Source organism: Hetaerina americana, unplaced genomic scaffold (genome assembly GCF_022747635.1).
Source record: "Hetaerina americana unplaced genomic scaffold, ioHetAmer1.1.p SCAF_4, whole genome shotgun sequence".
In the NCBI taxonomy this organism is placed as follows: domain Eukaryota; kingdom Metazoa; phylum Arthropoda; class Insecta; order Odonata; family Calopterygidae; genus Hetaerina; species Hetaerina americana.
In genome coordinates, this window is record NW_027286985.1 from 31094978 (window position 1) to 31112541 (window position 17564).

Below are 17564 nucleotides of genomic sequence, written 5' to 3' on the forward strand. Positions count from 1 at the left end.
TTAATAATTTTGATGGAATTTACCTCCGTTTTCCTCAGCAGAAACAGTAGTACTGATATATGTATGTATATATATATAAATATATATATATATATATATATATATATATATATATATATGTATATACAATTTATCAATAATATAATCAAATTAAAAAAAGTTGTATCGATGTGAGAGAGCTCTAATTTCAGTAAATGAAAGAGGGAAGTTAAACTTTTGGAAAGTATTTTTCATAAATTAAAATTTTCTATCCCTCTATGATAAATTATGTATGAATAGAAAATACCTTTTCCAAAACACTTCTCCAACCTCTTCCCCTGGTTCGCCACACCCATTAACCCATTAACCCGTCCCCCAGAATTTGCTCAGCGCAGCACTCACTCGACAAGTTATGGTGTCATCGACCTCCAATGGCAAGCTTTCAAAATATTTTTGCTCACCGTTACAGTCAAAACATCGACACGGAACGTAAAAAAAAAGTTATCGGCTGATAATTTCAATTCTTTGAATTCTCGACCTCAAATCTTGGCCAGCCGTATTCGGCATTTCCTAGATGGCCTACATCCCACAATTCATAATTGGCGAAATCATTAAGATCGGTGAAATTCACGTCAGTCCGTGGGTCGCCGGCCGTGACACACTGGAATGTTCCTTAGACTAGTAAATGGTGTTTCGGCTCCAGGGAAACTTCATCGTTAGCGCAGGATTTTCTGAATCCCAGGATCACATGTGGCAGTAAAATGTCCGCGGGTTAAATATTATATCCCGCCGCCATTCGTCATTGAAACGCGTTCGACGTAACGTCATTGAATCCCGGAATATAAATATATTTCGTCAGGAAAGGAGTGAATCTTCGGGCTCTAAAACCTTGCCTTTTTCTCACCTAGGTCTACGTCAGTGAGGACGTACAACGAGCAACCTACTCCCAATGAAGGACCTCCTCTCCTGAGCACCTTGCAGGTGGCTCTCCTTCTGTTCATTGCATTCTGGGTTTGCTTGCTGGCCAACGGAGCCCTTCCCGGGATCCAGACGTACTCCTGTGCTCCGTACGGCAACTCTGCCTACCACCTCAGCGCAACCCTGACGGCGATGGCCAACCCTGCCACCTGCCTCATCGTCTTTTTCACCCCCATCCGAAAGACCTTCTCACTGTCCAGATCCTTCGCCAAGATATTCACGTAAGCACCGCTGGGGGTGATTTTCACGGAGGCAGGGAAGAGTGCTTATGTCAGGGCCTTAGACAATGCTTAAGAAGTGCGCATAGTGTTATTTATTCAATCAATAAATTTCACATGTCCTAATTATTAGAAACTGGATTCTAATTAACATTGAAGTGAAGCACTTGTCAAGGTAGGTTTTAGCGGATTCAATTCCCAGGTACTCTTAGATTTATAAGACCCGCGTGATATAACATTAAATAATCGTACATATTCGACACTTACAGGTAAATTACAAGAAACCATTCTTCGAAAAATACATTTTTACTCCTTCCCTTCATTCCATTCAACATTCCCATTCTTTTCCCCTCTCCTATCTCGTCTTCCCAACATTACAAGTATCCCATCTACCATAGTCTGCTACTTAATATGCTGTCCATCCATTGTTCCTGTCTTTTTTTCATTTCTTCCAATTTCCTTCTATCCTCCTCCACCATGGCCAGAACCTCTTCATTTGTTTTCTTTCCTTCCATTTCCTTTTTTCCATCTTCCATACTCCCACCTCAAAAGCCTCCAAATATCGCCTATTGCCTTGAATCAAAGACCAAGTTTCCGCGCCGTAAAATAAACCACGCTTCAATAAAGTTCTCAATAGCCTTTCTATAAGTCTTCATTCATGCTTCCTGCCATCAACATCCTCCCCGTAAAAGCTGCACCTTAATAATGACATTAAAAACCGATTAAGTTTGAAAAATCAAATTTTGATTCGTTGTAAGTAGTTAGAAGATAATTATTTATTCAAATGAACTATGTGTTTTCGTTATTTTTGCAACCATTCTAGCCCCGGGAAATGTTAAGCGCGTTGTGATAACAAAGTTAATTTATTTTTCGAAATAAATTGGTTGATTTTTATAATTAATGGAAAACAGTGTATCAAGTTGAATTAATTCTTTTAACAATTGACATAATCAAAAGTCATGTTGCACTGGCTTCACAGGTATAGTGAAGAATCTTGTCTGCTGTGGATTACTTGAGAAACTCTTTCGAGTAGATTTTAAACATGATTGTCGAAGTTTGTGAACTTTTTTAATTTAGTTTTAATTCACGGCCATAATTCAGAATACGACATGGCATGAGAATTACATGCACGATTACATGAAATGCGAAATAAATAGATAAATTTCTTCCTTTCTTGCAGTATTCCCATTGCGTGTGTCCTTGTTTCTTTCGGGCATTTTACCGTTAATGTCAACGATTTTTTATATAGCAATGTGCAACCATATTACCGAATATATTGTTCAGAAACTCTCTCTTGTGAAAAAATTGAAATCTGCTTGATTTACAGACTTGAAGAAAGTTGATAAATGGAAAAAACAGAGGAAATAAATAAAACGAGGGGATTACGAATAAGCGTTAGGTATGAAAGGGGTGGAGAGAAAATAGTTGCGGCAGATTTTATCATACAGAAAACTGGACGGAATAAATATTGATAGAATGAATCATGTGGAAGGAATATAAGAAGGAAAATGCTGGATGAGTGGGAAAGAAGGACAAAAGTAGTTGGCATTTTAGGCGACTAAATTGCGGTATAAAACTATGGCGAGCTGAAGAAAAAATATTCATTTTGTGCTGAAATATTTTCAAAGTGCAATGCGATATATTTTAGTTTCAGGTCCCGCGCAAAACCTACCTCTTCGCGGTACCTGCAATATGCGTTAGCTATTTCCATAGCATGGCTTAAATGAATTTGATGGGAAGGTCCCGCAGTCAACACCGAAATCGATCATAAAATTCTGTTCCATCCCAACCTGATTGGACTTCGAAAGAGAAAATATCCAGAGCGACCCTTTTGAAAGTCTAAAATATTTTCTAAAGCAAAGGCAACGTCATGAAAATGTTAATATTTTGCGTTGAGTTCGACCTTTTTACAGCTAGAGAGAACAGATGAACACTTGGAAATATAGTGACACCTGAATGACGTATATCAATTGAAGTGACTTAAAGATCAAGCTTATGAAATGCTATGCCCTTTCCAAAAGGACCAAAGAAAATTTTCAAAAATTAAGATATACATGGCAGCTATTCGACAGAGAATTTTCACCGCCTCGAAAATTACGGGAAAACATTTTTTTTAAGATAAGAACCACTTATGAACGACATCCGCCACCTTGAAAGATAAATGGCTAAAGGACCTGGTGGTAAAAGCTTTACACCACCCGGTCGGTGGCATGATTATACTATATTATGGCATAAAATTTTCGAAAGGCCTCACCTCTTACACTGTACAAAAAAAGCTACTTTGCAGAATCGATACAAAATCTTCGGTGTTGAGCTTCACATTTAAGCTCGAGAGCACCAATGCTTACATCAGCTGTCACATATAAAACACTTATGGATATTCTATACATTTGTTCACTTAAAACGCAATAAAATCGAAAGGGAAAAAATGAGAGGAGCAATATCACAATATATGTAAGATGTAGTTTGAGTGTTGGCATGTGTGTGGGGTGTAAGTGTTCATTCATGAATCTATGCCATGTTTTTTTTGTGGATGTATGATTTTGTAGTTTTTGCATGCGGTTTTTTTTCTTTTCTAAATTACGGGTGGTGTCCAAGTACCCCCCGCCACACGCCCTTGCGGCGGCTTGCGGGGTATTAAGTAGATGTAGATGTGGATGTAGATACCACCAGAGGACATTCCAAGTAGAATCAATTATATATCAAAAGATATATTTTTAAAACATTTTCCCATTAACAATGCGAAGCACAATTCCCAGTGGAAAATCTCACTTAATAATTTATTACGACTCAAAAAAATTTGGAAATACGGTATCGCTTTCACCTCATATTATATTTGATTATCCATCTCTTGCCTTTCAGAATACTACACCTGCAAATAGTTTACCTTATTGATATAACGAGCAATCACGTGTGGAAAACATTGCCTGTATTTTGTTGATAATTATCCCTAACGTGACTGCTGCAACCATTTTCGACAGCTCGTATTTATCTAACCCTTACAGTTTTTAAGGGTCACTTGGTGTTATCAATTTCTTAAATGACTGTTTTTCGCCATCACTCATTAAATATTCATCAATTGCCTTCGATCATGGCCTTGATTTTACGCAAAATTTCACTCATTCGTCCAATTTTCTTATCTCTTTCATCTTCATGTTCTCGCCTGTCATCATTTCACATGTCTCATCTCTTGTTTTCCATGTACGATATCTTGTATTACCTCTTTTCCTCCGTAACTAAGCGTTAACTTTTCCCTCAACGATCCACCATGCCTCAAAATGTGTCCAATTAGATCAATGCTTGTGCTTTTCAGTTTTTTCATGCATTTCATTTTACTTCTAATGTTCCTAAGATTCCTTCCTTATTTGATCCACCTGGATGGTCTTCATAATTCTGTGCATGAGCACACTTTGACAAAGTAGTGGAATGGTAAAATAGAAAATTATCGATTATTTTGAAGGTTTACGGTTTCAACCTTTATTTGGCGAGATGAATCCATATTGGATAATGAAAATTGTTGCACTAATTCACTAGATAAGAGAATTTATTACGAGAGACGTTTCGGTTCACTAAGCCATCATCTAAGGAAAGACGATTTATTACGTACGACGGGCGTTTCGGCTCACAGAGCCATTATCATGAACGAGATGCCAATACCAAGTGACACCCAGCAGATATACCCGCAAAAAGGAGAGAGGTAGAGTAGGGAAAGGGACTGTGGAGGGATGGAACCGACAGCGGACAGAATTTGTTGCATAGCCCTGTCCACTGGCAGTTCCCCTCCCATTCTTCCCTCCCCACTCTATTCCTCTCCTCCCCTTTTCTTGAGTAATTTCCAGCACTGTCATTTGGTCTCGTTGCCTTGTAAATGACGATGTTTAATGAGCCGAAATGTGCTTCTAAATTATTTCATTCACTGGAAAATAATGACAGTTTTTCATTCTCCGATATATATTATTAATACTGTAGTTAGATAATTATCTAATAGAGAATTCAAATTTTCTTCTGTTAACTTGCTGTAAGTTATTTAAACACTAAAAAAATTTTAAATTTCTCACCTCCCTTCAGGAACTCATCATTCTGAGTATAGAATCTTGTGATCATAGTACTATAATATATATAAGTGCAAGGAAAATAAAAAAGCAATATGAAAAAAGATTTTGGAACAAAGATCGAAGAAAAAATATTGAGAAAAGATATTTCAATGATTGCATCACGTATCAAGATAATTTCGGTTTAAAAATATCCGATAAATTATACATAGAGCTCACGCATTGTCACATTACTCACTCTAAATCTTTTTATAGTATTTTAGGTCTGTCGGCAATCGCATCTACGGTGCTTTCTGGCCTGGCGCTGACGACTGCCATCCAGTCACCAAAGCCACCGCTCGTCGGTACCAAAGCCGGGGAAATCCTAATTGTAAGTTTATTCAATGAAACCTCGGGAGAACATACTCCAATGAAGATCTATTGAGACAATCTTTCCGTTGAAAAACCCTTCCAATACTCTCCTTAACCTCTCCACAAGATCACCCATTCTCATTTTAGTGTTCATTTTGACCGCGGGTAGTCATCACGGTTTTCAGCAAATATTTTCAATTTAAACCCAGCTCGTTCTCATGCCTCATTCGTCACATCCAGTCTAAAAGGATCACTATTTCAAAATTAATTCCGAAATGGGAGAATATTCCAGGTGTTCCAACTTATAAAGATTTCGATTCATCTCAGATTTTACGATATGCTCACATTTTGCCGGATTTTTATTCGTTTGAATACACTCAGGTCCCTTTTGGTTACGATATGCACGCAGTTAATTCCACATATACGGGAAACGAATTTGGAAATAAAACCGGTTAATACAACAAGGCGTATTTCAAACATGACTGGGTTTTTTCCGGAATATTTGGGAAAACTTCGGAAACGAGTTTCCCAAATGAAAGGAAAACATTTCATTCTAAATGTCCCGGTGGCGACGGGGTGACGTCCTCTCCTGCCAGCTCAAAATTCGCGGTTTCGATTTCCCCATAGGTGGGTTTTCCTCCGCCTACGGCATGGGTCCTTGTTATTGTCATTTCCGTTAATTATTATTTTTTAATGGTTAAATGTTAATTTTCTATGCTCCTAGTACCCTATTTCCCTAATTTGACCATGCAATGGACACCATTTTATTTTTATTTTATCAATAAAAAATTCGTTTTCGAAATAAAAAACTGTCTGATGAGGGTGAGAGACATTTAAGCGGGCTGATACGCTTTACAATCGCCAATCAATCAAGGTAGCGTGGCGGGGAAGAAATAACAGCTACGCATATCCCCCATGCCTTCGCCCGACCTCAATCCTCAAGTAATTATATTTTTGCAGGCACACAATCTTCAGTTGATTCAACTTCAGATTAAAAATTTTGAATCACCTTGACAACGCATATTTGATATCCGTGTAACAGCACAAAACCATCTGGGAGAAGGTTGCAACGATCCAAGATCTGACTTGACCATATTAACATATTCACCATATTGCATTATTTCAAATGGGGACATTGGAATACGAGTACGTTTCGTTATTTTGCCATTCAAATTTCAGTGATCACTTATTCAATTGATATGGATTCATATTTTATGCACTTCGCATGATACTAACAAAATTTTTGCCGAAGGCGCTGGGTAATCCATTTCATTTTTGACACCAATGTTGTGGCCTGAAACTATAACGACGTATTAGATCGCCCAGATAAAATAAAGGAAGTTAAATGAAAATTGAAAAACGCAAAAAATTTGCTTTTCATGACTATCTAGACATTTTTTGCTGTTTAAATCGTGTTTAGTCTTCCCTTTTACGGTAAAAACACTTCATAAACTATTTATTAGAACACAATTGAATTATTAGAGGCTGGTGTTCTGCCATGCTTCGCCATCACGCCTCATTAGGGATTTAGAGTTAATTTTGTGAGTAATACAAGTTATATAAAACATTTACCTATTGTGTAGAACTTTGATCCTTAGCATAAATGCCATAAAAATAAAATCCTACAAAAACAATGCTAACACAAATAGTATTGAAATAAACTTAATTAACCAACGCCTGCGAGTTTATGCATCATTAGTTGAAACACCCAATATCTTCTAGGATAATTGCTTGAATCTCTTTTGGAAATTAAATAATAGGCAAGATAATTTTGCAATTATAATTCTAATTTTCTATAGCCTCAGGCAAAGAAAATTCCGGCAACATAAACGTATGTTTCCACTGGAAAATAAAAAATTACATGATGCCAGTTTAAAAGAAGGTTCAAATTATTAAAAATAAATAAATAAAACAAGTAATGACACTTGATGTTTCTTCAAAATGCATAGTAGTATTAACTATTGAGTTCACTTTCCTTGATGATGAAATGAAAAAATACAATATAGGCTAAAAAATCTCTTCTTCTTAAGTGGAACTGTCTTTTGAAAGGTTGCAATTGGATATACTCCATTTTGCAAGGTCGTGAGCACCTTCTTTCATGCATCTATAACGTCTGCCATTTTTTACGCCATCGAGTATTCCAGTCCGTCTTCTTCCCCATCCTCTCTTTCCTTCAACTTTCCCTCTACTCCCCTTCCCAATAAGCGATTTCGGGCTAAGTATGCTCCAAGTAATATGCCTTACTCTTTTTGGTATTCTCTCAACAATTTTCTTCCCTCTCCTATTTTAATCATTATTTCCTAATTTTTCTATCTTTCAGTCCAATTACTCTTAATCATTCTTCTCCACAGCCTTATTTCTAAAATGTTCAAGTATTTTCCAAATTTATTGTTAACTGCCCATTTTTGACTTCTATAAAACACTAGACTCCAAATAAAACATTTATTAAATCTCTTTCATAGTTCTAATGGAATTCTATTTACTGTCTAAAGTCCTTCCACCTTTTCAAAAGCTTCCCTACCCGGAGATATCCTCTTTCTTATTTCCTCGGTACAGCTTACATTCCTTATTGCTAATCTTCCCGAAAATTGAAATGACTTCACTTTCTGAAATGTTTTTCCTTCTATGGATATGGCAATGATTGCTTCATTCCTACTTACTCTCAACCTTTTTGTCTTTCCTGCTGCTATGTTCATTCTGAATTTGTACCCCACTCTCACCATACTCTATATCATACCCTATGGTTCAACTGACTCCGTCAGTACTATTTGAACATCTTCATTTTATTATTAGTATATAGTACGTCATTTATTATTTCTCATCCCAAAACAACATCTTTTCTGATGCCTGATTAGTAATACATCCAGCAGAAACATTGAAGAGGGGTGGTGAGAGACAACAACATCCTTGTTTGACACCTCTTTTAATACCTATCTCATCGGCCTCGTCATTTCTTGCTCTTAGCGCTGCTTCCTGACTTGTATACACTTACTTTATTATTTTCCTATCCTTACAATCTATTTAAATATAATTTTAAATATTCAGAAGCACAGTTTAGCTAAATGTCAAGTTTCTTCTCTCTAATGACAAAACATATATGCAGGAGCCGGTTCACGTTAAATTTTTTTTGGCAATCATCCATAGGCATCCAATTAAATCTCGTGCTCCTTTACCCTTTCTGAATCGTAACTGGTAGATATTCTCTTTACTTTTACTGTCAATTATCTGAAATAAAGGTATTGTGACAGATTTTGTAAAACGACTTATAAAACTAATTTGTCCCATTAATTTTAATTCTTTCGTGCTACACTTCTTAGGTAAGGAATCTGAGATTATCTTGAGTAACTGTTCAGGCCAAATATCCGAGCCTTAGATTCCATTGACTTAGACTGGTCAAAGTTAATATTGGGTTAGACCCTAAATATTTAAAAGCCTCAGATGATACTCTGGCCAACCCAATGTTTTCTTTTCGGTGAGTTCTTGAATCGCCTATCTTAATATATTTGGTCCTTTAATCTCTTCATTGCATTCATCTTCCGGAACTAGTGTATGATCAGCCTGTTAATCATACACTTCCTCTGAATACTTCATCCATACTTTCATGTTCTTTTCCCAGCTCGGCATCACCTTCCATCTTTATTTGAAATTCCCTGTTTGCTCGTTTTCCTTGAGTCTGTTATTGCCAAGTGACTTAATCCTTATGCAAATTTCTCTGATTTTCCTTACTTTTACAATTCTTCTATCTTTGACATATATCTCTGTATCCAGCCCGATCAGTCAAGCTCTTTAATTTATTACGAAGTTCTCTCTACTGTCTTCTTCCATCCTCGGAAGAGTAATTTTTCCATCGCCCGCTTAACTCCATTCTATCTAGCATACAGTAATCTCTGTAATCAACTCTTTCATATTACTTTCTTCTTCACATCTCCAACTTCTTCCTCCATATCCATCAATATTATACTAAGAAAAACATTCAATTCATATGCTACATCTTCTCTTAAATTGTCAAGTTTGTTCTTGACGTATTTAATATACTCTTTTCGAGAACATTAATTCTTCAGCTCACCAATATTCCTTCACAAGACAAACTAATGCATCACAAATATTTACAAAACAAAGGCCGGCTTCAATTGAGACATTATAAATACTCATCGTTTTCCCTCACTTATCCTATTTACTTAAAAAAAGGACACAACATACATTTATCTTCGCGGTCTACGCCCAATGAAAAGGCGCTACTCGTAAATATGTGCAGTACGCGAAATTTCCCAGTTGTTGTAGTCATCAGAGCAGATAATCCCAACCGGTACGACATACATTTAATAGATTTCATACCAATTATGCGTGTAAATGCATGTTGAGATTAGAGAATACAAGTGCGATGTGCCCCTACACTTGCACAAAGCCATGCGCTAAGTGCGCCGTACACTTGAAAGGGGTTGAGAAGCTCTGGACTGCGGGGCACGATTTATGTCGGCACTCACACTCAACTAACCTAACCTTTTCGTTTAACAAGATTCCCGACGATATCAGCGTTCTTCTAGAGTTTCCTCTTGCGCTCCATGTTAAGTAAAAATGCAACACGATGATGAGGCTAATCTGAATTATTTAAAAGCAAATAAATTTCCAGAGGAGGTTCCGAAAAAAAAATCCCGGGTACCTCCCTGCGAATGGGGTCAGTTGAGTGCATTTTAAAGGCAGGCCGATATAGGGTGGAACGATAAACACGAAGACTTTGAACCCCACTCCCACAGTAATTTTAATCCTTTAAATGGCACTGAATGCATTAAATACCAAGCAAAATGAAAGTCGTGAGTGGGAACAAACGGTGACTTAAGCGAGATAAGCTTCCTTCTCGATTGGAATCTCACAAGAGCATTACGCCTCAATGAGCTGTATTTTTCCTTATGAATCTCTCTAGTCGGTTTTATCCTCTTATTTTTCACTTGCATCACTTAGATGCATCGGAAGCAAATTTATTTGCCCCTTCCTCCCTTACCTTTACCTACCCCCTACTCGCGATCATAACCTCGCCTCACGCCATCACGTCTAATGCCCGAACGGTTTCTTTAAACGAGAGGACTTTCCAATTGAGGAAGCTTCATCGCATCGCGATTGCATCATCACTAGTTTAGCAGTCCTTTGATTGGTTCGCTCAAGTGTCGATATGTGATATCCTCAGTTTAAACTCATCTCCGCGCATACTTTCGTTTCATCGTAGGGAATTTCTCCCGTTTCTACTAGTTAACGTTTCACTTTATTCGTCTGATAACTTCATTTTCAGGTTTCCTCTCCTCTTTCCCTTCGGTTGCACTTCTAATGTAGGTCAGCATTTCTCAGTATACTACGGAGAGTCCTCTTGTTTTGAAGGGAAAAAATAAATGCTAACCAGTCATTATGTTCCTCGTGTATTTTTTTCTCCCTGGACGCGTCTGAAGGCCCGCGTGTACCTTGTGGTACCGACAAGCCGCTGGCTTTTCTTCATGTTCTCCGGGAACAGAACCACTAGAATTGACCCAGCATTCATGCCTGAGGTGAAACTCGTAGCCGCGATCTTTAGGATAGCAGGCGAGTGCGATACTCATTTAACTATCCCGACAAATCTCGTTTCCCTTGTGAAGAAAAGGGTTTGAATGGAATCAATGGAAAACTACTTGTAACGTAACTATGTCGGCCTTATCTGAGAGTCTAAATGCCGTATATATCAAATCGACTTAATTGCACCTCAGGCCTCCCAACTATATTTTACAGATCAAAGTAGTGTATTTTATTCTTGTATAATTCAGAATGTGCTCATTTTGGTAGTAATACGAGTAGTTATCAGGGGAGGTGACCCGCTGCCAAGATAATGTCTTAGGTGGGTGATTTCGTAGAGGTAGGTTTTTCAGGTCATGAGGGAAGAGCGATGGAGAGATGTCCCGCGTCGCAAATGGCCTACTCGTACCATTAAAGGAAGGCAAAAAAAGGGGCCACCAAGTAACGACCCATCCGACGGACGTGGTGCTGTATCTAAAGTGTTCTCCACGTAGCACACCAAGTACAGGTCGGGAAACCAACAAATAATCCTGCCAACGCCTGGGAATCGGACCCAGGTCCTCAGAGTGGGAAGCCAGTGGCTCACCCACCCTATATCCTGCTCGTATTTGGGCATCATACAGGCGACGTCCTACTAGCAATTAGCATTGAAAAAATGCGTACTTACCCAGATACGGCTGACCGAGTACTTTCACATCGGCCCTCAAAAGGATCACGTATTGGTACCCTCCCGAAATACACCTTGACCGGCTAGCGCTCAACACGTAGCGCGGGCGACCCCCTCCTCCCCTATCCTCCCCCCACCCCCAGAGTTTATACCTCTATTTACGACCCTCGAATCGAAATTTTTCCCATCGTTGGAGCGGGAGAGCAATGATTCCGCCGCACCCCTTCCCCCCAAGCCACTCGCGGTCCTTCAGCGTGTGATACGACTCCCTTTCGCCTCTGACAGGTGCTGATTTGGATCGGACTGACGTTCGGAGCGGTGTACGCCAAGGTGGGCGTGGCCGGTGCCCTGCAGGAATTGGACTCCCGGGGGAAAGCGACGGGCAGAGGGCCCCTGCTGTGGTACGGGGCGATGACGCAGGCGGGGTCCGCCTTAGGCTCCGTCCTTTCCTTCTTCGCCGTGAGCGAATGGAAATGGTTCGTCGCCCCGCCGCCTTGCTGACTCAACCCTAAGGACGCTCGCGGGTTTGACGGGCGGACGACAACGAGTGTGATCTCCGGGACGAAGGATTTACATATTGTTTATATTGTGCTTAGTGTTTCCGAATCCTAGCGATGGCAATATTTCTAACGGCAATGACGAATCAAAATATACTCTCAAAGAAAAAGGACTTGGGTATCGAGGGCTCGAACATATTGTTCTCAGTAAGACGGATGGGAGTTATTTTTTCAGTGCTCCATACGTAAACTGTGAAACAGTCATCAGTATGTTCATAAACTGTTCAATTCACCCTAAATACTCAAGTGCATGTGCCATAACATAGATTAAATTGATAAGGGTATTTTTATGAACACCTTCCAAGATGAGAGGTAATGTTTCTGGTAATGTGATCGTCAATGAAGACCAAATAGTGAAATTTATTGAAATAAATTGAGGAGGCATAAGTTTCAATCGAGAACTTATATGAATTTCCCTTCTTAAATTGATAATTACTGTTCTTATGTACTGTTCTTGGAAACCACTCCAACAATTCAAACTTGCCCTTCCTTGGACGGGCGCGTTCAATTCCACGTGGGATAGTTTCAAGAAAATTCCCGCTATTTTTCTACCAAATCTCTAGTTATCCGTTGAACGTAAAATGTTATCCATTAAAGTAATTTCCAAGAAAAAAGAACATTTTTTCTTCCTCTGATTTCCCTTGAAAATAAATATCTTCTCCATGCAAATCTTCATCTGCAATGATGCGTATGTACTTTGGAAGTCACCAGAGGGTGTTTTACATCAAGGGGAAGCGGACAAAAGGGCGGATGGCTGCGTGGGAAGAGATGGAGAAGGGGAAAGAGTTTCCATTAATAATACTAGCGGCGTGGATCAAACTTATTTCAGCTGGTCCCCAGTGGAATTCCATCGGATGATTCTGCTACCCGAGGTAAGACTCCGCGACCTTGGGTTGACCGGAAGCCTAATTATCAAATTATACCTGCCAATCACTCCCCGTTATGCGTACTACCTTTGAGTAATTTGTGGACGAAAGAAAATGTGATGACCCTGAATTCGCCCAACAAACTATGATACATTTATAACCCTTATAACCCAGTTTTCCTCCTAATTATTTTGTTTGTGGATTTCCATAATACTTGTGCTTCCCCAGGGAAAAACAATGATTCATGAATAGTATGCCGGCAACTGTTCTCTTTTAACTTTTAAGCTATCCGCCTTCGCGCTGATTTTCTAACTTCCTTGAATAACATTTCGATTCACATTTAATTTATTTAAAAGAATAAATTAACTGAGGTGTTAATTTATCTAATAAAGAAATAAACATTATATCGCAGATGTAATGTAATGACCCATACATGATTTGTATTCGAGTGGTACACGTGCTATTTAGCTCGTAATCCAACAAAAGCAGCGTTATGTTTTTGTAATATTTGGTACACTCCTTCAGTTTTGTGTCAAAGTTCACAAGTAGAACCTTACCGTGGCTTAGACTCTTATCAGCTAACTCAATCCTTTCTTCAGAATATTCATAAAAAACACACCCGGAGTATTTCCACCAGTAGGTGCGTCCAATGCCAGTTGCGAAGAATTCGTCTGCATTAGTTGCAATTGTAGTTTCAAAGTCAAGAACAATTTTTTAAGTATTGCTCTCCATTAGTACCTTCCTGGAATTGGGTTTGTGATGTCATTCCAGTACATATTGAGCTACTTGATGTATTTGATATAATATCTAAAATGCCCGACCATGGCAGGCACCTTGTATATCTAACTTGACGAATGGATGACGAATCGTGGCGCATGACGGAAGTATAAATAATGTGAAAAAATAAAAAAACTAATGAAAGAAAAAATCTAAACATCAGACCAAGGAGGTAAGAAGAGAGTTTAAAAATTAATGTTAGGTAAATTAAAAAACAATACTTGCATAGGGAATTTCACGAAATCTTGGTAAGTTCCTTCCGGCTAGAGTGGAGGGAGTCGTGAAAAATATCCCCAAATGGAAAACGGAAAAGCAAGTCATTTTAAGTAGTTTTTCGGACTAACGATCCAAGGAGCTAACTTGAAGATTGATAAGAGTTTTATAAAAATAAATTGATTTCAAAATCTAAATAGGGTGATTTAAGACTTGAAAATTTAGCATTAACTCCGGCAGATATTTGTATTATTTGTTGCTACGAAAACCTCCATGGAAAATCTATTTTTTATCATTTATATCAAAAAAAGGTAATACATAACCATCATTTATTTCCAGGAGAAAGAGGGAGTACTCTCCAAGACCATGTTTCCATGTGTGCAAAAGAAAACAGGAAAATCCAAGTCAACTGAGCGAAAAAAAAAGGTTAAAGAACAGGCGATCGCAATGACGATCTCACCAAACATCACAAGCAGAAATATTGCTTTATTTTGTTATTCCTTGTGTGGAAATACTGCATGCTTCAATAGTTACGAAGTCGTGAAAAGAGGCAAAGCGTGCCGCAGATTTCAAATGCCTGGCCAAAAGTCCGGAGAAGAGGAATTAAAATGCCAAATGCGGGCCGGACCTATAACACTACAAGCGGCGGCCTTGCTCGCCTGTCACGTCAAATTACGTGCCTTCGGACTGGCCCGGGTTCTTAGAACTTGATCTTTGAGAACTAGAACTGCTACGCCACGACAAGAAGTGAAGAGAAGACATCTCAAAAGTTTCGTTAGCAGAAGCCTGAAGTAACACTGCTCGCTTGTTATTTTAACTCACCCCATATCCTCCCCCGTCCCATCCCCCAATCTTTTGAGTGATGCGACAAAGCAAACAAAGGGAAGTTTTCTTCCGAATTCGAATAGCTCGTTGATGCCAACCTCTTGCACATTGGATATTTATCAAAGTCTGTGGGTTTAGTACCATAAATATGAAAGAACGCAGCGCAGAGAACTTTAGTCGATGCTCCCCCGTTATTCATTCAGAGATGTCAGATGGTGATTCCGCATGATTATACCAATATTCCATTGCCCGCTCCCACCAAACTCGGCCATCTCAACCAAGATTCGACTTCCCAAAGGTATTGCAAGAGCCGAACTCACGGCTATGAGTGGATATAATTGCAACTATTTCCCATAGTTTAGAAAGTAAGTCGAATTCAAAGATGAGAGCCAATGCCATTGATTTGAACCAGAGCTGAGTTTCTCCTCCTGAAATACTCTATTTCGTAATACTTCCATAAAACGTCTTTCTCGCTAGCGAAATTTGACTTCGTTTCAGCCGAATAATCAAATTCCGGCATGCGTAGCGCGCTGAATTGGTTCCACCATCCCACCCCCCCGCCCTCCTTCCACGCCGGTGATTCCGAAACCCTTGTCCGTGAGCCTTAGAAGTCCAATGAGGGTTTATTGATGGGCAAAGTTGTAAGAGTTAAAAGATAGCAGAAATAAAAGATAAACAAAAGGCATAAAATTATTTTTTTGGCAAATAAAATGATTTCACAGACACTAAAAGACTAGGCAAATATTTTGCATGAACTAGCAGTATGAAAGGTTGTACGTGTCTATAAATCTTCGTTTTTTAGCGTATATTTTGTGCTGATTCATTATAAATTTATTAAAAGTTAAAAAAGGTAATTGTAAGGTTAAAACTTGAGCGCACAAGTGGCCACAAATATTTTTCTTTACTTTTCCTTAAGAAAACCCCTTTAGACTTTCAATTTAGTCTGACATGAATGAGGTAAGTACGTTCTAAAACCTTGATACTGACTTACTATTTCACTGAGCTGACTCACTCTTGATTATAATACATCGCCTCGAAATGAACTGACTACTGACAATTGGCACTAATAATCACAAAATCATGGGAATAGTCCTCGTAAAGAATACCTTCGCCAACGTACACGAGCAGAAGACAGTTTTCCTGACGCGAGTCATGAGGCTATGTGTGTAATATTAGGTGCTTGCAAGTTCCAAAGTTCACTTAATTTTTTCTCGGGACCGGAACAGAAAAGAAAAATGTGGTTGAGCTTAAAATACAAGGGGTCTCCTTATGGATATAAAACCTAGATGACAGCACCGTATAATGCACAGGGTTTGTAGTACGAGTTTAGCCGCTGCCAGAGTAGTAAGCGTTTTCAACAAATTAAATGGCGTCGTTTAGTGTATAATAGCAGCGTGTAATCATCGGTTTTCTCCACTTTCGTGGATTGATAACCATCTAAATACAATGCCAATGAATGAGAGATGCAGTGATAATGTTATGGATGTGAAAAATGAGGTTTCTTGGGTGCACCAGTCCAAATAATAAAAGCTTGTGTAATTAATTTTAATATGCATAATCTTAGCCATGAGTCTTTCATTCAAGCTAAATTTTTAATAACATTAAAAATGGGATCTTTGCCTTTGGAGGAACAAATTGACTTTATCGGATTCATAGTTCTTCGTGTCTATATAATTCGCTGTGGTCTGGTTATTCTAGCATTGAATTAGTGGTTTGAAATTATTTCGGTCACCAGAAATCTTAGAATAATCTCATTTATTTTGCAAATTTTGGTACCACCACTAAATTTCCTATGAAGCTGTTCGGTAAGAAACGTAATCATAAATAAGTCATTAACTTCGATGCATGCAGCTCTGGGTTGCGGGGAGGTAAGTTTCCTCGGGCTCGCCGATTATTGCGGCTGTTAAGTTCCACCCACAAACCAGCGTTAAAGGCCTGATAGGAATTATAAATTACAGCCATAAATGTCGGTGAGTGCGAAAAAATAAATTTTAATGATTTATTGTGAGAGAAAAAAAGCAACAGAATTCATGAATGCTGCCGTAAAGGAGCAATAAATGTTCCGATGAAAGTTATTATGAAAGACAATGTGATCACAGGCTAACAATCAAATGCGTACGCTTAAATTAGAGAAATAGTGCCATGGTCGTTCGACCTGAATTCTTAAAATATTCCATTCAGACAGTAATGGTATATGTTACGGGTTTTGGAGTGTTTGGCAAAATCTAATAGCTTCGAAGGATTTTATACCTGCATTTTATTCATAAAGATCACCTATTACTACGCGGGAAACTCGTCGCACTAGCGCATACATCAGGTGGTGATTCCGAGGACCTTCCTAACTACCCTCGTATCTTTGGTAATTCATTTTTTTAATCTTTTTCAGACATTTTCCCATTAATTAGGTCTGGTTGTACAAATAAAGACTATTCTAAACAATGAAATTAATGCAAAAGGGAGAGAGAGTTCCAGCATGCACCCATCGAAGGCTCACTGGAAGTGCTCTTCTTTCATTGGAATTTGGATTTTTTAAGGTATTCTGGTGA

At 38.6% G+C, this 17564-nt stretch overlaps 1 protein-coding gene across 1 annotated transcript in view; it reads left to right on the top strand.

The window, feature by feature from the left end:
- Window positions 1-12933, top strand: part of LOC139691970 (solute carrier family 52, riboflavin transporter, member 3-A-like) — a 53072-nt gene extending 40139 nt beyond the window's left edge. The window contains exons 4-6 of the mRNA XM_071589944.1: window positions 888-1178; window positions 5483-5597; window positions 12066-12933. Of these exons, the coding sequence (XP_071446045.1) occupies window positions 888-1178; window positions 5483-5597; window positions 12066-12281 (622 nt within the window). The 3' untranslated portion in view covers window positions 12282-12933. The remainder of the gene's footprint in view (window positions 1-887; window positions 1179-5482; window positions 5598-12065) is intronic.
- Window positions 12934-17564: the final 4631 nt, after the last annotated feature.